The sequence below is a fragment of the Protopterus annectens genome, chromosome 10.part0, assembly GCF_019279795.1.
Source record: "Protopterus annectens isolate FY-2018-M chromosome 10.part0, PAN1.0, whole genome shotgun sequence".
Taxonomy (NCBI): Eukaryota; Metazoa; Chordata; order Ceratodontiformes; family Protopteridae; genus Protopterus; species Protopterus annectens.
The window spans coordinates 706,396,185-706,419,161 of NC_056744.1; the positions used below are offsets into that span (position 1 = coordinate 706,396,185).

The 22,977-nt window shown below is 34.7% G+C and overlaps 1 protein-coding gene across 2 annotated transcripts in view; it reads right to left on the reverse strand.

Annotated features, from left to right (window-relative positions):
* Positions 1-22,977, reverse strand: part of LOC122813289 (FRAS1-related extracellular matrix protein 1-like) — a 1,751,891-nt gene that overhangs the window by 772,722 nt on the left and 956,192 nt on the right. For both annotated transcript variants that reach the window (XM_044085535.1, XM_044085536.1), the window contains exon 22: positions 10,484-10,625. In XM_044085535.1, coding sequence (XP_043941470.1) covers positions 10,484-10,625 — 142 coding nt within the window. The remainder of the gene's footprint in view (positions 1-10,483; positions 10,626-22,977) is intronic.

A 22,977-nucleotide genomic window follows, 5' to 3' on the forward strand; every position in this document is an offset into this window, starting at 1 on the left:
ATTCCAATATCATAAAGGAATTTGGACTAAGGCTAAAATGATGGTGTTTGTGTCTATGAAAATTTACTTGAAGAGAGAGAGAGAGAGAGAGAGAGAGAATGAGTGGGTAGAAACCGAATGAGTGCTGGAATACAAATGAGTGAGGTAGAAGAAAAGTAAATTTTACCTAGACACCAATTATATGTGTTTTATGGTCATATAGCGGAGGCTGAGCCTGGGAAATGAAAACAAAGCAGATGAAATGAGCCATATCCAATTGAAGAGGCAGAGTGAGATTAGCTTGGCCTAAAAATTCATCAGATAGTGTTACAAATTTAATCAAAGGGGAGAGTATATCGCAAAACTGTTGTTGTTGTGTCTTTCGGCTTTTCCCGGTTAGGGGTCGCCACAGCGGAACTCCGGTCCGCTAATGATTGGCAGGAGATTTTTACATGCCGAGTTGCTGGCCCTGGCGCACAACCTTCAACGAAGGTATGCCCATTCACAAATGTCTCCACACAGAAGACACTCTAGGTGAGACTTGAACAGGACAGCGTCTTACTGTGAGGTGACAACTCTACCGCAGCACCACCACCACAGTATATATTGCAAAACTGTCTAAAACAGAAATGGGACAGACAGTATAGTTTTTTTATACAATATGACTCTGCCATCTGACATTCTCACTGTCATTATTACCATATTTATCCTCCCTTTACCTGAAAAGATGTGCACCTTATAATGTCAATATTTAGCTTGTATATGCATCTCGACCTTCCATTGTCATCTTTTTCATGTCTCTCTCTCTCTCTCTCTGCTTCTATTTGTAGACTTCATTTTGATATATATGAACATATGACAGACAAGTTAATATTTTAATTTTCACTTTAGTATGGAAAGTCCAGTGCATTGTCAGAGCTAACACCACTACATAAAAAACAAATAATGACTCAACTATCAGAAGCAACAGTACCTTCTGTTATGGCTCACTCTGTTCCTCACTATAAATAAAGAAATTGATCCTTGGGCCTTTCCTTCTATCTTTTTATTCATTATATCAATTCTAAGGTGTCCTTGCTATACTCATCCTCCAGTAAAACTCTTCAAACTTTGCAAAAATCTTTCTGGCTTCCTTGATCTTCCTTGACCTGCCTTGAAACAAATGGCTGGATCTCTTCTTCATCTTCAGATCACATCTATCATAATCTTACTATCTGTCCTTCTGCATTTGTTGATTACACTTTCTTTCACTGCCTAATAAGACTGAAGTCCTCTTGCTTTGTTGAGTTATCTGGATGACACCTACATTATTGCCCCATTTCAATCAGTTCTTTATCCTTATCCCTTTTCCAGCCTAGGGGCGATCAGTAGGCTGGATTGGAGAGTATGGGCACTGTTGAGTTTCCTTTATTTTTTGTTTTTGTTTTTATCCTTTGTTGACTGTGTTAGTCTCTCTAAAATGGTAGCACCTTTTCAGGGAAGACCAAAGGTGACATTAACACTATTAGAGGAAATTTTAGCAAGGCCATTGGGGAACTTGCCCCTAAGCTACTACCAAACTCAAGCAGATGGGACCTCCGTTTAATGTCTCATCCAAAGGAAGATACACTCAGGAGTACAGCAACATTTCTGCCTGTTATATATTGATATGTGCTTTTGCTCACTTCCAGCCTCAATATAGAACATGTCAAATATGGCCACGTATTTTAGGGTTCCCAATTAGCCATTATTCTATCTCTATTGGGACTTTCAGAAAAGTTTTGTGCTAGCTCATATTTCAGTTGCAACAAGCTATGGAGGACATCCTCAATCTTTGTCTCAGTGTCTGAAGGACTTTCTTGTTCTTACTTCTCTTAATGTATAGCACATTGGAGTAGTCTAAAAAGATATTTATCACCATATCATTGATTTTATTTTGTCCTTCCTATCAAATGCTGAGTACAATACCCACTCTTTAGCTGTACAGGAACGGAGCTGACATAAAACTTATTAATCTGTCTCCATCACACTATCCATTTTCCAACCATGTGGTTATGATGAATTGCATTATCTCATCCTTATTCTAATGGCCAGAGTTGTGGGTGGAATCTTTTGAGTAAAAACTATTTAATTATTGTAATCAAATATGGTCAAGAATCCCAGATAAACTGAACTTTTCCTACTTGGCTTCTTCTCCATATCATCTAGGAAAATCTGATGTGTATCACCTTGGTAGAATAAGATTTTTTGCCAGCCTAGCTTCCTGTAAAATGAGGTTTACTTTAATACAGCTTTTTAATATTTGAACTTCTAATTTGAGTGCATTTATAACCTCTTTTAGTGGCAATAAACATGTTTGCAATCCTTCAATATTTTATGTCACTTTCTCCTGTGTGAACTTTATTTTCTTAAGCATTCCTTGCACATTTTCATGTTCATCTTCCCTGACTGTTTCCCCCTGAGGTATTCTGTTTTCTTTTGAGTAAAAACTATTTAATTCTTGTAATCAAATATGGTCAAGAATCCCAGATAAACTGAACTTTTCCTACTTGGCCTCTTCTCCATATCATCTAGGAAAATCTGATGTGTATCACCTTGGTAGAATAAGATTTTTTGCCAGCCTAGCTTTCTGTAAAATGAGGTTTACTTTAATACAGCTTTTTAATATTTGAACTTCTAAGTTGAGTGCATTTATAACCTCTTTTAATGGCAATAAACATGTTTGCAATCCTTCAATATTTTATGTCACTTTCTCCTGTGTGAACTTTATTTTCTTAAGCATTCCTTGCACATTTTCATGTGCATCTTCCCTGACTGTTTCCCCCTGAGGTATTCTGTTTTCTGTTAATGCCACTTTTTTCAACTAGTCCTTGCATTATACCTATATTCTTTCTCTTCTTTACATAACAGTAAGGAGCTCGGGAAAAATCAGATGTTCCACAGCAAGCTCCAAGGTAAGAAAACACAAAGTGATATATTTTAACATGTCTGTCTCATTGGTGATCACACTTAATTAGCAGCTACCTAACTATAAGCCTGTCTAGTTGATTGAATGACTAATTAATAAAGCACAGTCTGGAGTCTTGCACTAATAAGGAAAGGTCACTTCAAAATGTATATAGTTGCATGTTATCTAATATCAGCAATTTTCACTGACCTAAGCATTAATAAAAATGATTTCCTGCTTCTGGGAAACTTAAATGGAAACACCACAGCTCTGCAACATAACACTTTATAAGCTTTAAATATTTCTAATGATCTATTGCAATGGATAATCTCTTCCACTGTATCTAGCACTAAGCCACTCCACTCCACTCTGTTTTTTACCCTTACAAAACAGCTAACGAATGCCTGTCTACTAGAAGCTGACACCTCATTATTCACCGCTTCTCCATCTGAAAGTAAGCTAACAAAACGGAGTCCAGTGCTTCAAAGCAATGCCATTGTCCAAGCAATCATGAATATAAAACATATTACAAAATACACTAAATCCAGTACATCTGTTGAGCAAAAGCAGTGGAACCAAGATTAGATGAAAATACTTACTATGATGATAATGTGAGCAAAGAACCCAAACATTGACATCCATTTACCCAGTGCCTTATCAATAAAACTCTGCTGAATCTAAATCAAAAGTAGCCAAAATCAGCTTATAAAACAAAAAATAGTTTATTCAACCAACTCAAAAAGCCTGATTTAAATGGGTCCACAAATAAAACTTGAAATACCGAAATCTCAAATTTCAGTATTTCGAGTCAAGAACGTCGAATGCCCACAAAAATGAAAACACACAATACCTAAACCCAAAATAATGAAAACAAAAATCCAACCTCCACCTACATAACCCTACCTTACATTTCCCCCTACATAACACTACTTTATATTTAAGCAGGGGGGCAAGACCCCCTGCACTCACACTCTCACTACTTATATATACCAACTCTGAGGTCACACTAACACGAATAATACACACACACAAACACACACACACACACACACACACACACACACACACACACACACACTACAAATTACAAAATCACCACTTTCAACATTTACACACACATACACTCTAACCTACCTACCCTAACCAACTCCTAAAACTTACCCCAAAATTAAATCAAACCAAAATCCTACCCAAAACCCTAACAATATACAAACGTACCTGAATCTCCATTAATAAACACAAATCATCCCACACTCGTAGGACCCGGAAACAATGAAGCATTAAAGAGACACCACACTATAAAATACACACCATGCAACAACTACTAAAGCTTCGTAAAACTAAGATTCGAGAAAATGCAGTTTCAAAATGCTGTACTTTCGACATTCTCGTCTCAAAATACTGAAATACCTGATTTCAGTATTTTGAGTTTAAGAAGTGGACCCATTTAAACATATAATAATAATAATAATAATAATAATAATAATAATAATAATTATTATTATTATAATTATTATTATTATTATTATTATTAATTATAATTATAATTATAATAATTCAGCAATGTATGCCTGACCATACCTCTCAACTGTCCATAGTTTTCAGAATGTCAAAATGTTTGCCTCACAATCTGTTCCTCATAAAATGTGTGATTTTCTGGCAAATCACTGAGAACTGAAGTTGCTAAATAAGGACATACATTTCAGTTTAAGAATTCATAACCTTAAGAAAATGCATACTTAGACAAATCCTGTTATTCTAGCAACTTTCTAAGGTTATAAGGGCAATGTTTAATATCTGTCCTTATTTTTGGGATTTCGTCCCCCCATTATTTTAGACTGTGTCCAGATTTCTTACATTGCGAAGTTGAGAGGTATTCTTCTGACCTATTCCCAAACTACAAAACCATAAACACCAGATTCCTTCAAAAAAGATCCTACAAAAACTGTTAAATATTTCTTTATTCAAAATGAGTTGCTTTCTCCACTTTTTCTGAAACAATGGTCAGTTACATCTCCCTATAACATGCAATCCACCTTTTCTAATTTCTAAAACTTTGCACAAAGTATTTTAATAGCTAACAACCCTGTTAGTTATTGAATTCTATAATGCAGATGAACTATAGACTATTATTGCTAAATTCTCTTCCCGTACATTTCTAGATAAATAATGTATATAATGAATCCCTCACTAATTAAAAGTATCACGTGAGAAATGTGAACAACAATAATTGTAGTATGATTAACCAAGTTAAATCCCCTCACTGTTGAAGAGTACTTCATGATAGCAATGCCCCTATGCTCACAAAAGTCACAGAAAAACATTATACTGTACATAATCTGCTATTTCTTCTGATCTGCCTTGGTTCATAAGACACTGTCAAAGAAGAATAAAAAGAACTAAAAATAATTAAACACTGACAGTCTACATTCTGACCTGTCCACTCTTTTCCTCTGGTCTACATACCAAGAATTTAGTGGTTTTAGCAGAAGCAAGGGCTCCAATAAATATCCATCCATGATTCATAAAATATTCACCTTACTCACGACATTGATACAGTTGTTGCAAAAAGAAATGAATGGTGAAACTGAACACCTTAACCAGGCATGAGTGAGAATAAAAGTAAAACTTACTCCTGGTCATGTTAAACCAAATACATTAAGATTTAAAAATGAAAAAGTTCTCATTGTTGCAAATTCATAATTGCTATAAACGTAAATAGATTGTTATTTACTGAGCATTGTGCAAATCCTTAGGAAAATATATTTTGGTTATTTTTAAAGTATTTACAGTTTTAATAAAATATGTGTTCCTAGGTTAATAAAAACATTAACAATCCAAAGAATGGGTTATTAAATCAAAACCATTTCTTTTTGTTTGATATTTTATTGTGAAAATGAAAGTAATTTGCAGGAGAAAAATGAAATCAATTTAGCATCTGGGGAATCAGATGAAATCACCTCCTAGCAACTAAGGCCAAAATAAAAATTATTTTATGCATGTTACTTTTGATAGAGGTCCTAACTTTAAATATGCAAACAGGTGAACTGACAATCAAGCAACATCTCACTTCCAACATTGAAATTATTAAAACTGAACTAAAATACCCATTTCTGATATAATACAGACTCTGTTTATTGATGCACGGTCACCACAAGCAAGTTAAATTGCTAGACAAGACCTGACTTGGAGGCTTTCTTAAACTAAAAGCATCTGTAGTAGCACTCAAATATGAAAGAATTTAATTTTGCTAAAAGATTATCAGCAAATACTTCAGATCATTGCTATTCAGACAGACATTCCTGAAAGCAATGCTTCCTTGCAATTGTGTAGGAAATGAGGCAAGCAAAACTGTTAATTTTTTTCTGAAACTTTTCCGAGAAAAGTTACAAAAGGATGTTGTACCTGGTATGTACTACACATTGGCAAAACACTTTGTATGTGCAATAGAGCTGATCTTAAACAAATGTTGTGACTTTCGGCTTTTCCTGGTTAGGGGTCACCACAGCGGAACTCTGATCTGCTAATGATTGGCAGTTGATTTTTACGTACCGAGTTGCCAGCCCTGACGCACAACCTTCAACGAAGGTATGCCCATTCATGCATGTCTCCACACAGAAGACGCTCTAACTGAGAGTCGGACCGGGCAGCGTCTTACTGTGAGGTGACAATGCTACCGCAGCACCACCACCATGGATAGCTGATCTTATAGAAATATTTTATGAAAAGAGAATTTTTGCAAAGCTGTGCTGCACCTTTTATCAGTGTGGTCTTAAATAGTTGTTTAGTAGATGGAGAAAAGTCAATAACTGGCACCCTGACTATAAGCAAGTAATAAGTGCTTACTTTTTTCAGCATCAATGTATTATATTTTTGTGGGAGATTGCTTCTACTTTTTCATCCTGTTCATTGTTCTTCTTTGGTTAATTTTATTCAGATTATGTTTTATTCTATTTTCAAGTCAAGCCATCATAAATGGAATAAAAAATGTCTCAGATCAGTCATTCTTCTGGCTATAGTACTGCAGTTGCAGTTTTGGAAACCTCAAACTACAGGAATAAAAAGGAAGCCACGTGACTGAAATGCAGAGTTGTAATTTCTGATCTACAGATTTTGGGTGTTTTTATAGTCATTACACAAACATGTCAATGCCACCAGCACTGTTTACACATAAGCACTGCCAAGGCTCATTTGATAAGAGGCCATTTACACTAACTTGCAATGGCATCAAATAATCTTATGCAAATGAAGTGATAAAGAGATGGTACTGAGAAATGATAAGTCATCTTCCCCTCCTGTTTGTGATCCATAGCCATATTTTGATGCATTTACATGTTGTGCCCAGATTCATTATAAAAAGTGGAATTGCACCTTTTCTGTCTACTTTGTATTGGCAAAGAAGCTCTGACCTGTTGCTAGCATTCCTATTTCCTTGAAGTAGTAAGAATAGGTAGTCACTCAAAAATTTACATAGTGACATGTTACATAACATTGATAACTTTCAATTACCTAAACAAAGAATTAATTGTTCTAAAACAATATGCAAAGGTGATATAATAAAGCTTGAGCTAGTCATCAGCCAAAAAAATGCAGCAATGAAAGTATGCCTGTTTTCATTACAAATAAATCAAAGATCTGAGTTCAAAAACATTTATGATGAAATAACACCCATGCAAGTCCAACAACAGTCCCCCCAGTACCACCTTAGTAGTGGGTGCTAACCCTAACTCTAAAGTTGCCCCTTCCCCAACCCAAACCCTACACCATAGTGTTAATAAAACCTTCCCATAACACTGCCACTATTCTGATAAATTTGAGACAAGTGGTATGGGGGATTTTAGTTTTACTATCAGAATAAGAAATAGTTTTCCTCTCTAAATATTATTTTTTTAATTTGTTTCCCTATTGTGTATGATCAAGCTTATGTTATCATTGTTTTACATTCGACATTAGGGTGGTTCAGCCATACAAAAACAGAGCCATATACATATATATATATATATATATATATATATATATATATATATATATATATATACATATATATATATATATGTGTGTGTGTGTGTGTGTGTGTGTATGTATTTATACACAAACAGCTATGGACATATTTTCATAATTTCACATACTTTAGGTATTAGCTTACTGCTTAATTGGACTACAGGCAGACAGGTTAAAATGTTTTGGCTTGTATATTTGCATCTATTATAATATGATAATTGTATAAGATGTAATTTCTTCCAAAATAATAACTGCATGCACAAGATGGCTGACTTCAGTTAGCTACAACACCATAAGCAGAAAGGGAATGGAGATGTGGGTTAAGGTAGCAACTGAATAACTAGCACAGTGGTTAGTGAGAAATATACTGTTCAATGTGTTACATTCAGAATTTAAAAGTTTGTTGATTACAGGACTTTGCATGATCTGACTTAGAAATGCAGGTAAGGTATGCAAGGTGTAGTGCATAACAATAATTTCAATGGAAATATTTGTAAAGGTTGAAGAAGTATCCACCCTCCCCAAAGGACAAGCTATACATAACATCAAATGTAACAATTTGAAGGAAATCAAGATATCCTTGTAGTTCAATTTGCAGTAAACAAGAAATATATAGGATTGAAGATTCAATAAAAATAATTTATGACAAATTGTGATTTGCTTTTAGTAAATGTAAGCATGTAAAGAAGATTGGGTCAGTACAAGTGCATACAGAAATAAGCACACAGATTCAGTACATGTACAATAACTTCTGTGCTTTGCTGATTAATAAATGAAAAGTCTTATAAGAAAGATTTTAACACACATCTATTATATGTAAACCACCATTGTCTATGCCTTCTATATGCAGCAAAAGAGGAGAACAAATATAGCCAGGCAAAGGAAGAAAGATGTCTTCAGAGACTGATCAAGGATGCTTGTGAAAATGGAAACACAATTCTGAAATAAAAAAGTGCCAATCTTCCCAAAATGTGCTAAATAACATTTGCATTGTTTTTTCAGTATAATTCAAGAAGTAATTCATAAAAAATAAAAAAATAATATGCTTTTAGTACAGAAATACAGTATAATACATATCAAGACATTTCAAATGTGTTGCCATTTCTTACATTATACCACATTATCTCCTTAGTGCACTGCAAACATAAAAATCACCACCACCTGATATCATTATTTACTTGTTTACAGTTTTCCAATACCATTTCCCAGAACATTTTTTCTTCTGACTAAAAACTTAATAAAAATAATAACTCAGTGTCAGTAAAGATTGTACTGATGTATTACATTGTATGACTTTATTGTCTCCATTTCTTGTTTGTCTGTCTATCCTCCCCTCTCTTTTTTATTTTAATTATGGATTATATTGTCTTTTTCCCCCTTTTTCTTGTGCTTATTTTTATTTTTCTACATGTCCAGAATCCTGAAGTGCAGCCCAACCACTTCTCCACAGGTCTGGAGTGTTCAAGTGTTCACCCTCTGCCCATCCAGGGACATCCTCAAAGGGTCAGGGCAGTGACACCAATCCTACAGGTACCTTGGCAAATCGCAGCCTGGCAAGCCGCATAGACTGTGGGCTTCAGGACTTAGTTGAGGATGTTATGGAGCAGGTAGTGGACAGACATCATTGGCCAATCCAGGCTGCTCTTCAGAGGGTTCAAGACTTGCTGCTCCATTTGATGTCAACCACCATGCCACCACAGGCCACCACACCCTCAACATTGGGGTCGTCCACTGCAACATCATCAGGTAGTGGAAACATTTGAATTCCTGTGGACCAGGTGTCCTCCTGTTAGAAACTCTTCATCTCCCTTCCTCCTAAATCCTTTCTCCTACACCCTCTAACCTACTTCCTACCCAATCTACTCTCTTACATAAAATAATATTTGAAAAATAGGAGGTCTATCCCCTGCCAAAAATGTAGTACTCCTCCTCTCCCACTTCTTTCAGCACAGCCTTCTCTCCCATTTTGTTATGCCTCCCCTTTTTCAGTCTTTTCCAAATTATCCTTTCCTCTCGTTTAAGAAATCAGTCAGGATGTCTATATAATGATACCACTACAGAAAATATTTATACTTTTTAAAACGTAATACAAATAGATAAACTGTGTGACACTTGCCTTTAGCACTTGTAACATGCTTGTGACTAGCTGCATTCATACATAACACCTAGATGCTTCCAAAATTATGTGAGCACTTACATTTTTATTTGAACTTCACATATACTTAATAATTAACTTTACCAAATATATGCATTACATGAAAGTGAGCATGTGAGCATTTTTTAGCAAAAGCTTTCGCATTTACTCAGCACGAAAAACATATGATTAGTGTATTTGCATATAGGCATAGTGGCACATTTTGTGAATAATGCATATGAAAGTATGAACCTTAGGACAATGAATAACAGCCTTTATCTTTTGTATGTTAAGATTATTAACTGTATACATCTGGATATATTCACTTTACATTCAGGTATGTAAATCACAAATATTCTCCTAAATGATTTAATAATACTGCTAAAATATCTCTCATTGATACCACAAATACTCCTTCTTACTTTACTTTTATTATTACCAACCTTTAAGCTGAGCTGTCCAAACTTAGGCTCATTGCTAAGGATGTAATATAGTTTGTTTCTTGGTGTATCTTTATCTTCTGCCTCCAGTGCTACACTGGAGATTACTTTACTTTCAGCAACATTCACTTCCAAACCTGTGTTCCTGGAGAAAAAAAAAGACTGATAAACATACATAGAAACATTATTTTAACTTAATGGATCATACAAAAGGCCATGCATTAATTCAATCTTACACGTCACATAGTATCAAGATGCATTAATTCTAAAGTACTTGGTACTGGAAAACTCCACCTCAAACAAAAAACCACAGTGCTCAATAGAGAGAGGCATATACTATGAAAATAATGCTATACCTATATTTTCATCTTTTCATCAATCTTGAATTAGTATAAATATACTGCTAGCCATTACAGCCATTTCACATCCACCAAAATCTTCCTCTGGTTGGTTTAATAATAAATAGGTATGCATGCAGTATTATGGAAATCCAGTTTGTTATTAAAATTAGTCTAAAACAAGACACTGTAGTAACTGCAAGGCTGTATTCATGGTAGGCATATTACTAAACTATCCTGGAGTGGTGAGGAAGCCTTCTCATCAATCCGAAACAATGGTTTCAGACAAGAAAACAATCCCCTTATATCAACAAGTAACTTAGCAAAGAAAGTGCATTTTTGTTTAGAGGAAGACTTGCTAGCAGTTGGGATCTTTGTAGATATAAAGCAGAAAAACAAGCAGTTGGATCTTTGTAGATATGACTTTTTTTAGACTGCTAACCACTCAATTCTTACTCAAAAGCAAATAAAAAAAAAAAATATCCCTCCTTCAGAAATAGCACTTTATAAAGATTATATCTTACTTCAAAGCTTGCTGCTGATAAGCACTTGCAAGAAAACTTAAAACATTTCTGTTGCTGAGTTTCTTTAAACCACCATATGTTTAACATTAACATGACAGTCTCAATGCCATTTAGGACCAAAGGAAAACTACAGTAACCTTTTCATTGTTTATAATCTTGACAACAACAAGATATATCATGTGCAACAATAAAAGTATCTTCAATTATAAATGGACTTCTGTCTCACTAAACAACTAAAAGCCGACTACACCATCTCAAAATGTCTACTACATCAATCTGACAGTGCCCTCTCAAAAAAAAAATTCTTACCCCCAAACCAGAATATAAAATACTCTTAACTCCCTTTCATCTAACAAAAACACAGGACTTATTAAACCACTATAAAAAATTCTTGTTTTACAAATGTAACCCCCAAAAGTGAATGTCATTGTAACAAACAACTGAATTCTAACCAACTGCCTGCTCCTAACCAAGCTATAGAGATAATCTTTAATCCCATCCATTATATTAAACATAGTTAAAAAGATCATCTCTTAATGGCCTGTGTACTAACACAAACTACTGTCTGTCAGCCTGAAGACCCCAGTTCAACCATGCTACTGATAAAAAGGCATTTTATAAAATAGTACCCATTAGATAGAAGCATCTCTCTCTTAATATCTGCAAAGAAAATGGGCCATCAACTCAGAACCACACATTTTCGACACACAAGACACCTTTATCTCTTCTTAATTTGTAGATAAGTGGTAGCTTAAATCACACCCCTCTTCCCAGTTGCCACTATCCAGTTTTATCTCTATACAGCTTTAATGATATGAAGTCTATTTATAGTAAAATACTACATAATGCTAATATAACAAATAAGGACAATGTAAACCAGATAAATCCACAAAAACGAATCGAAGGCAGAAACACCAGAAGTATTGCACAAATCCACAGTTTAATAACTCAAACGTTGAGACAGAATGTAATCCAAGCAACAAAATTAACGCTCTTAACAGGAAAATTGCGTTTTCGTCTTTCCTCACAATGACTTCATCAGATAAAGCCAATCAAAATTAATTAGAGCATTAAATAAAAAAACTTTTCAAAATTTGCCCAATGAATCACAGTGCATCTTAAAACAACCAATCAACAAGTGTTTCTCATAAATATTAAATTAAAATTAACCCATTTTAAAAAACACCTTAATATCTGTACTTTCCATTAATAAATATGTTTAAAAAATGAACTTTATTTATACATAATTACAGTTTCGTTAAAATCTAAACAGTGCAAGATAATAAATTCATGAGTACATGTAAAGAGACCTTAGTATTTAGTGAAATACGTATCAAAATTTAATGCTATATCTTTTGTAAATAAATACCACCATCTATTGACCATTCTATGAATTACAAACTTATTTTAAATATCTGCTGCTTTTAATTTAAGAACTGGAACTATAGATACACTATCATTTAAACCAGGTTTTTTAGTGGCATTAAGAGATATTTGCCACCATAGTTCTCTATAGGCCAGTCTTTCCTCCCATAAACCACCCCTTACATCCTTTTCTACCTGTTCAATAACAAAAAATTCAAAATTTGCCTCTTTACACTCTTTTGTATGTCTATACAAGGCGTTTGTATCTTTCGCCTTAGAAATCTCATAACAATGTTCGTATATTCTCCTCCTCAGGACCCGCTCTGTTTTTCCTATATAGAAGGAATTGCATTTCTTACAAATGCTTATATAAACTACACCTTTTGTCTCACAACTGTAAAAACTTTTACTTCTTATAATTCTGTTGTTCCTACTAGGAATAATAATTTCATCGACATTAGACATGTAATCACATTGATTGCAATGGCCACACTTATAGCTACCTTTCCTCTTCTGACCCTCCATTCCCTCATTTTTTATATTCCACCTGGGTTGGGATTCTAATATATTCTTTATAGTCCTGGCATTTCTATATACAATCTTTGGACTCAAACTATTCATACCATTTATATCTGATAGGGCTAGAAATCTAGCCCATTCATTTCTAAATAGTTCACTAATCTTAATATTTGAAACATTGTATTCCATAATTAAGGCCTGCTCATATCTTGGTTCGTTAACAGTACTCGTGGTCTCATTTTCTATAATGTTGTTATTAATCCTTTGTCCCTTTATTGGCTGAAATTTATGATGTCTCCCCAATTCCACCTCAATTCTCAATTTTGTTATAAAGTCATTTGGATAGCCTCTTTCCTCAAACATTTTACTTAAAAAATTGCATTCAATAAGAAAATCTTCACTAGCGCTTGTCATCCTACTACCCCTCACAAACTGTCCTTTAACAATATTCTTTTTACAGTGTGAGGGGTGTGCACTAGTGAAGTGAAGAAAGGAATTACAGAATGTTTTCTTCCTGTAAATTTTAGTTTCAAAATCACTTCCTTTCTTGTAAATTTCTACATCTAAATATTGCAGTTTGTCCCTCGAAAAAGAATAAGTAAATTTTAAGAAATTCGTAGAATTATTTATATACTCAAAAAATTCATTGAATCTTTCGATTCCTGCTATCCAAAAAATGACTATGTCGTCTAAAAAACGGCGATACAACGTCCAGCAATCCTTATAACTAGAATTGATTATATAATCTTCCTCCCATCTCGTAAGGACAATGTCAGCATAAATGGGCCCACATGCTGCGCCCATTGCTGTACCTTGTATTTGTTGATAGTATTCGCCTTGGAAGGTAAAAAAATTGTATCTCATTACCAGATCAACTAATCCAGTAATGGTACATTTTTCAGCCTGTGTTAACTTGATGTCTTTATAAACCATTTCTTCAAACATAGCAAGACCCTCATTATGTGGAATACATGTAAATAAGTCCACAACATCAATTGTAATGAATAATAAATCTTCATTATACAATTCCGGACCAATACATCTTAAAAAATCCCATGAGTCTCTCAGAGTATATATATTCTCCATACTTATGTGTTTTACCTTATGGTCCACATACTTCGCCATTGGAAGTGTCTTGGATCCTAACGCTGAGACAATAGGTCTCAACGGGGGATCCTCCAAATTTTTGTGGACCTTAGGTATTCCAAATATTGTTGGTATTCTTGGCTTTACCACACATAAGTATTCAAAAGTTTTTCTATCAATAGATCCTTCATATAGGTAGCTATTTAGTAAATTGTCAATTTTGTAATACGCTAAATAAATTTCATTTAGTGAAACTAGGGTGTATTTTTTCGTATCATTTAATATAAAATTCATTTTTCCTTCATAAATAATATTGTCCATAAAGACTATACCCCCACCCTTGTCCGGTTTCATTACTCTCAGATCATTATTGTTTTTTAATTCGTACAAAGTTTCTTTTTCTTGCTTAGAAAGATTAAATTCCATTTCATTTTCTTCGTACGTTTGTCTGATTTCATTTTCTAACATATTTTCAAAATTTTTTACTTGCGGATGCAAGGGTGGGTTGTATATACTTCTACGGACCAGAGCTGGGTCCTGAGGAGGTAAATCATTCTTGTTACTCGAGTTAATAGAGGCAAACAAAATACCAAAATTTACTTTTCTAAGAAAAAGCTTAACATCTATGATGGTACTAACTAATTCTCCCTTTACTGTTGGAATAAATTTGAAACCTTTACTTAACAACTGAAAATGTGTTTCAGTGGGAGCAATGCTACTGAAATTATAAATAGTAAAATTTCCCAAGGTGTGCGTAGTACCATCAACCTGAATAACATTGTGATGTTGTTCTTTAGCAGGGGTTGGGTGTATTAAATCTAATACCTTCCCCTCCCCCTTCTCCCCCCTCTTTTTTGAAAATTTTGGTATCTTTCCTTTTTGCTATAAGGATTGTAAGAATCTCTCATTAAAGGGGGAAATTCAGCATCATAATCAAAAAATTCTCTTCCTTTACCATCATCTTCATTATATACAAGAGGTGGGTCACCATGGTGCTGGTAAACATCATTCCTCTTGAAAGGCGGCTTAGGGTAATGAGTATTATTTTCATATTCCTGTAAGTCCCTTCTTAACTTGCTTATTTTCCTTTCAATAATTTCACTACATTTCCATTCTACGTCATCCTTAATTTGGTAATACTTTTCCCTTTCCTCTCCTATCTGAAAAATAAGGTCTTCCTTGATACATAAATCCAATGTCTCTATCTCATTTTGTAACAATTCTTGCACTCTATTATTTTCCTGAATAATTAATTTTAAAATTTCAATACCACAATGATTAAAAACCTTTAATAACTCTTGATGAAAAAGTGATCCACCTATAACATTGTTGGGATACTTAAATATTCTAAGACCCTTAGGAACCACTTTTCTGTCAATGCACTCTGTTAAATATTCATTTTCAACAGTCAGAGTCTTAAATTTCATCATTAATTTATACATTTTATCTAGTTTGTTATAATAGCTAGCGCCATCAGCAGAGGTCCGCTTTTGTCCCTTTTTAAACTCAATATTAAAAGGCTTTTTAAGCCAGTCGTTAACTGAATTGCTTTTCCACGAACTGTGGAAAGAATTATGAACAGTACCTTTGTTGCTATAGTTTCTTGTGGGGTTATCCGGAGAAATGCCTGCTTCAGCCAACAAGGAGGATGATCTGTTGACAAAATCCGTTTGCGCCAAAACCCTTGGCGTCCGAACCGGATTAAAAGTCTCACCATTCGGTTCCTCTCCTACTCGGTCACGATGTACAGTTGCACTGTTACAACGTTTTCTTTTTGGTTTTGCTCCCAACGACCATTCGGTCCGTTCCAACGCACTTGTACCCTCTTCTCCTTGCTTCCGGTTTAGCGTCTGGCAAAGCGGCGTCAAAAGGTCAATCAACTGAGTCAGTTGACCTATCAGTCTACGTGATTCCCCCATCTCTTCTTTAGGTGTTCCGCCTTCCATTCGAAAGGCACAACAAGACTGATAAAACAAATAAGGACAATGTAAACCAGATAAATCCACAAAAACGAATCGAAGGCAGAAACACCAGAAGTATTGCACAAATCCACAGTTTAATAACTCAAACGTTGAGACAGAATGTAATCCAAGCAACAAAATTAACGCTCTTAACAGGAAAATTGCGTTTTCGTCTTTCCTCACAATGACTTCATCAGATAAAGCCAATCAAAATTAATTAGAGCATTAAATAAAAAAACTTTTCAAAATTTGCCCAATGAATCACAGTGCATCTTAAAACAACCAATCAACAAGTGTTTCTCATAAATATTAAATTAAAATTAACCCATTTTAAAAAACACCTTAATATCTGTACTTTCCATTAATAAATATGTTTAAAAAATGAACTTTATTTATACATAATTACAGTTTCGTTAAAATCTAAACAGTGCAAGATAATAAATTCATGAGTACATGTAAAGAGACCTTAGTATTTAGTGAAATACGTATCAAAATTTAATGCTATATCTTTTGTAAATAAATAGCACCATCTATTGACCATTCTATGAATTACAAACTTATTTTAAATATCTGCTGCTTTTAATTTAAGAACTGGAACTATAGATACACTATCATTTAAACCAGGTTTTTTAGTGGCATTAAGAGATATTTGCCACCATAGTTCTCTATAGGCCAGTCTTTCCTCCCATAAACCACCCCTTACATCCTTTTCTACCTGTTCAATAACAAAAAATTCAAAATTTGCCTCTTTACACTCTTTTGTATGTCTATACAAGGCGTTTGTATCTTTTGAACATTGTTATGAGATTTCTAAGGCGAAAGATACAAACGCCTTGTATAGACATACAAAAGAGTGTAAAGAGGCAAATTTTGAATTTTTTGTTATTGAACAGGTAGAAAAGGATGTAAGGGGTGGTTTATGGGAGGAAAGACTGGCCTATAGAGAACTATGGTGGCAAATATCTCTTAATGCCACTAAAAAACCTGGTTTAAATGATAGTGTATCTATAGTTCCAGTTCTTAAATTAAAAGCAGCAGATATTTAAAATAAGTTTGTAATTCATAGAATGGTCAATAGATGGTGCTATTTATTTACAAAAGATATAGCATTAAATTTTGATACGTATTTCACTAAATACTAAGGTCTCTTTACATGTACTCATGAATTTATTATCTTGCACTGTTTAGATTTTAACGAAACTGTAATTATGTATAAATAAAGTTCATTTTTTAAACATATTTATTAATGGAAAGTACAGATATTAAGGTGTTTTTTAAAATGGGTTAATTTTAATTTAATATTTATGAGAAACACTTGTTGATTGGTTGTTTTAAGATGCACTGTGATTCATTGGGCAAATTTTGAAAAGTTTTTTTATTTAATGCTCTAATTAATTTTGATTGGCTTTATCTGATGAAGTCATTGTGAGGAAAGACGAAAACGCAATTTTCCTGTTAAGAGCGTTAATTTTGTTGCTTGGATTACATTCTGTCTCAACGTTTGAGTTATTAAACTGTGGATTTGTGCAATACTTCTGGTGTTTCTGCCTTCGATTCGTTTTTGTGGATTTATAATGCTAATATACAACAATCAGTATCTATCTCTCTCACTCTCTAGCCATCTATAGCTATATTTACATAAGAATAACAATCACATATTTCATTTGTGTCTTTCTTATTTTTTATGTGCAGATGTCCCCCAAATGCCAGTAAATACCACCTAAAACTGATTTAACTGCAATGTAGCATTACTTAGTTCCTCATTATGTATTGAATGAACTTACTAGCAATTGTATCAACCAAGTCTCCATGAATAAATGTAACCTCAAATTAATGCAACTATTAAATATTGTGTCTCTGAATCGTCCCAAGATAAGGCTGAAAAGGATACCAGGACATGTCCATTACACTGGTTAACAAAGTGAAATAAATAAAGGAATATAATTAATAACGCAGTGAATTTTATATTGTATTGATGGAACAGGGGATGAGATAGATTCCCTATATTATCTATCTAGTTCTGTTTGCTCTCTGAGTTAATGCTGAAGAATGACTCCAAATTAATAAAGTGTACCATGACATTTTGTCAAGCAGCATGCGCAGAAAGCCATGCAAATGCCCCTAACCAAGTAGTACCTATGAGCTGTTCACTGAAGTTTGCGATCCACCCTTTGACTACACTTCGACTGCTACTACTCCTCATTTACATTGGCTTTCCTTTATAAAAGAGTAAAATATGAAGCCTTAGTGAGAAGCTGCTCTTCCTATTCTAATGCAGTCTTTTCTTACTCTTTCGTTGGTTCCATGACTTCATTATTAGTGTTACCCAATTTATTTTAGTACTCGGGAAGTATTCCGGATCTTTTTCAAGAAGCTCTATGCTAGTAAGCAATGTTGTATTCAGAGTTGCTACTGTACTCACACAATGATTTTTAAATTCTTTGATATCCATTAATTACATGTCAACATTGGCTCTAGATGATGGTCACTGTTAATGTGACACCCCAACCACATTTGCAAAAATGGGGAAAAAGATGTATTATATAAACGTGATATTGCTGTGCTAAGAAGGATAATGTGCCCCCCAAACACAACTAACAACCTTTTTGCTGCTTTTGTTTTAATCAGAATAAACAAAACATTCTGTATTAGCAACTGTGGTCTGCATAGATCACTAACAGTTTAGATTATTGTATAGACCATTTGCCAGTAGTGTTGGTGCCAGTCTCTACCTGACTTAACTCCTCCAGTGGAAGTCAGATGTCTGGCCATGACACAATTATGATTATATGACGTTTATCAGAGACAGGCTTTAGAAATAGCACTTTAGCTTGTTACATTATTTTTATGGTGGGGGGGGGGGGTTCACTGTGTGATTTTTCTTGTAGCAATTTATGTAATTAGGCATTTGATGTCTAGCCAGTTTTGTGAGTAGATTCTTTTTTAATGTGTTGTTTACCAAATTAATTTCTGGAAACTGAATAATATTTTTACATTTTTGTCTGTGCCCTAAAATCAAGGCTATGTTTTATCCAATTTTGTACAGGGTATGCCAAATTTACTTAGGATAGAAATCTAATTTTTCCCATTTGGTGTGCCCCACCCCCCTTATTACTGTCTGCCATTAGTTAGGGCTAGTCATGTGCCATGCAGATGGTGTGGTATGAAATGATTCTAAGCCCTTAATGACTATAGAAGTTAACTGCTAGTTATGGTGACCAGACACCTTCTTGGAAGGGTTCTGAAATGCATAGATATATTCAATGTCTGTGTGTTCAGCTGCAATCAACCGAGGTGACCTTTACATCTTGGATCCTGTGATATCCTCCTCTGGGCCAGTGATCAAGGAGCCTCTCTCCTCACCACTGACACTGTTGTGGAACATTCACTGAGAATAAAATAGATACACAGTATTTTCAGATGCAATTCTCTGCACCAAGTATAATTTCCCATAAGAGCACAGAGGGAATGCACACTCCAGTCCTGCGGTTGGGCTTTCTCTCCAGGGCCCAATTAAGATTCCCCACTGACACAGTTATACAACTGAGTCCTTAGCCAGGTGTTCCAAGCCAAGTCCTCCACCACCCTCTCTGTGAAATCAGTGCTGTCAGTGTCCCTGTTCAAAGTAGCTGACACACACACTCTCTTTGAGATTTGATTTTAACACACACACACACACACACACACACACACACACACACACACACACACACACACACACATGGAAAAGGCTGGTGTAACTTACCCACTTTACCACCTCCTCCCAGACTATAAGATAGATACACTGCCATCAGAACACCCAAAGCCAGCTACGGTAAGGCTCTTACAAGGGTACCCAATTACACTTAGTAAAATTAATATTTATACAAATGATAGTATTTGACCAAACAGCAAGGCTTTCAAGAAAGTGGAGACACAGTGCCACTAAATAAATGCAAGTGCACTGAAAGGTTAAACGTTTTTTAAAGGACCAGCCACAGTGAAAGTTATAGATGTATTTAATAATAAATAATAGAAAAGGAAAACATGAAAACACTGAATATCTACTTACAATAAACACAAACAACACAGATGAAAAGACACAGGCAGATACAGAAAAAACAATATTTAGCTAATCTCACTATATATTCCTAAATGACTGAAGAATTACTGTTCCCGAGTTACTTACTAAAGCAAGGCAAGATGAAGTTAGATGAGTGCCTCTTATCAGGTCTATTATCAAAGTGCATCTATTACATCTCTCACTAGTATTCAAATACAATTTCAGTGCTGGCTACTGAAGGACATCACATCTGGTCAACTGACTGTGTGGTTCCCACACTACCCCCGCACTAGCAACTGAGCCAGGATTTGACACAGATGTGTCACAATACACACATAGAACTTGGCTAAGGCTTAATACAGCATCTGGAAGTTATAAAACAATTCCAACACTTCCACCCTTCCTGCAGAAACACTTTTTACAGACATTGTGTCTCTGGCTGCATTCAGACCTGTGTGATAAAATCTTTATGGTCTAAACCAAATCATTTAATTTCAGGCTACTTTTGTTAATGTTAGCTGGGCTGTGCTTAACCCCTTCCCTTCCAGTATCTTCTGTTAAAGCAAGTCTGACATGCATGCATATTTCCTTTCTGTCCAGCAGGATCCATTGCTGATACATTTTTAACACAAGCAACTTTACAAATACATTTTTAACATAAGCATCTGTACAAATCGGTTGGATATTCAAATTACATAATTCTTTATAAAACTCCAGCTAGCTAGGCTGGCATATGTTACACATGCACTGCCCTACTCCCCGTGGCACAGCTGGCAATACCTCACATCATCACAGATCCTATCACAACTTATATTATGTAACACAAACTCAGTATGCAGCAAATGTTGAATTTTCTGCTATTAATGTTTAAATTGTGGCTGGCTGTGAACTTTGGTCCTCAGCTGAATGCTGCCATCCAATAAGCTATTTTGTAACATAAAAATCTCAAAATATTATTTTTGCTTATGATAAAGATATCCTTTTTGCCCATGTGGTGTGACTTGTCCCCCTCTTCGAATATTACTCTATGCCATAACTTATGACTAGTCATGTGTCATGCAGATGGGTAGTATGACTTGGTTCTGAGCACACAATGACTAGAAAGGCTAATGCCTACATAGCATGACCAGACACCTTCTTGGAAGTATACTGAACTGAATATATCTACTCACTGTCTGTGTCAATACACATTCACTTCAACCAACTGAAGTGGCCTATATATCTTGGACCCTATCTCAAGTTATGTTATATAACACAAACTCAGTGTACAGCAAATGTGGAATGTTCTGCTATTAATGTTTAAACTATGGCTGTCTGTGATCTTTGCTCCTCATCCAAATGCCGATGAACAACAAGCTATTTTATAACATAACCACGTTAGAAGTATTACTGCAGAGAAGTTGCCGACTGTTTTAAACCAAGGCATGTTTGTGTTTTAAAACTAGGTTGAAGATGTTTCTGTTAGATATCAGGGAAAAACAGCACATTTGAATATGCCTTAGTTTGAAGAGAAACTGTTGGATTCTGTTATGTATCATCTACAAAGTTATCTTGGGACGTTATTATCAGTGCTTATTGCTTTCATAGTTTATTGGCAGATGTTTAAATGCTTCAGCAACAATTAATTATTTAGATCTGTAGTTAAACAGCTTGAGATTATGGATACATTTGTCCATGCTCAGGAGGCTTCATCTACCTCCACTTTTAGAAAGAATATACTGAACTTGGTTTTCTCACTTAGTATGACTATATCTAACCTTGTGGGAAAACATGTGTCCTGTTCATATCATAATATGGTTGTTTTCAACTTAGAACTTTCATCTTGAACTGACTCTGTCTGAGTTTATGGATTTATCAGCCATCTTAAGTGATAAACTCATTTCCATCTTGAGCCAATTCCTAACAGATTGCTGTACTTATAAATGTGATACTTTGATGTTTGTTTCATGCGATTTTCAATATGATGTAATAACTTGCACCTAGACATACATGAATTGCCTTACTATACCTCACCAATGTTGGTATAATCATGATCTTCAGGAATGATGGATGGCTGGTTACAGGTTAAATTAGTCTAAAATAAGATTGGTCTATTTGAAGATTTACTTATTGCAGATACTCATTATCTCACATATTATGTAAGAAATCTCATGTAAGAAGGCTATGTAGCTTTCTAATGAGAAATCTCACTCAACTAATCATCAAACAAACCTTTTCCAGATAGTTAGCGATTGGTGCAGCCATATCTGTTTGAACAGTTACAATGTTTTTCTCCTTCTTGAAGTGAGGAATCTGCAAAGTTTTTTTGTTGTTTAAGGGTTCCAAAATGAGATTCCTCCCATAAATGCCTCTTGTAAGCCTAGCTATAGTGTGGTAGTGAAACTATTGACCATTTCTGGCTAAATTTTGGGTATATTAGTGATTAGGAGACCATTAGTTGGGTTTTGTCTCTCTATCTTGCATAGTGTCCATGGGTTCTAGGCACCGTTAAGTTCTTTTATATCTTGCTAGGATGTAATTAGATATTAAAGTTCAAGTAAAATTCCAGATTATGTGAGCTACTTTATGAGAGCTGCTTTTATTATCTGTTTTAAGAATCAAGAACTGCATGCTTACTGAAGACGTTATCTTTGAATCCTTTCAAAGCAAATAAAATAACTAC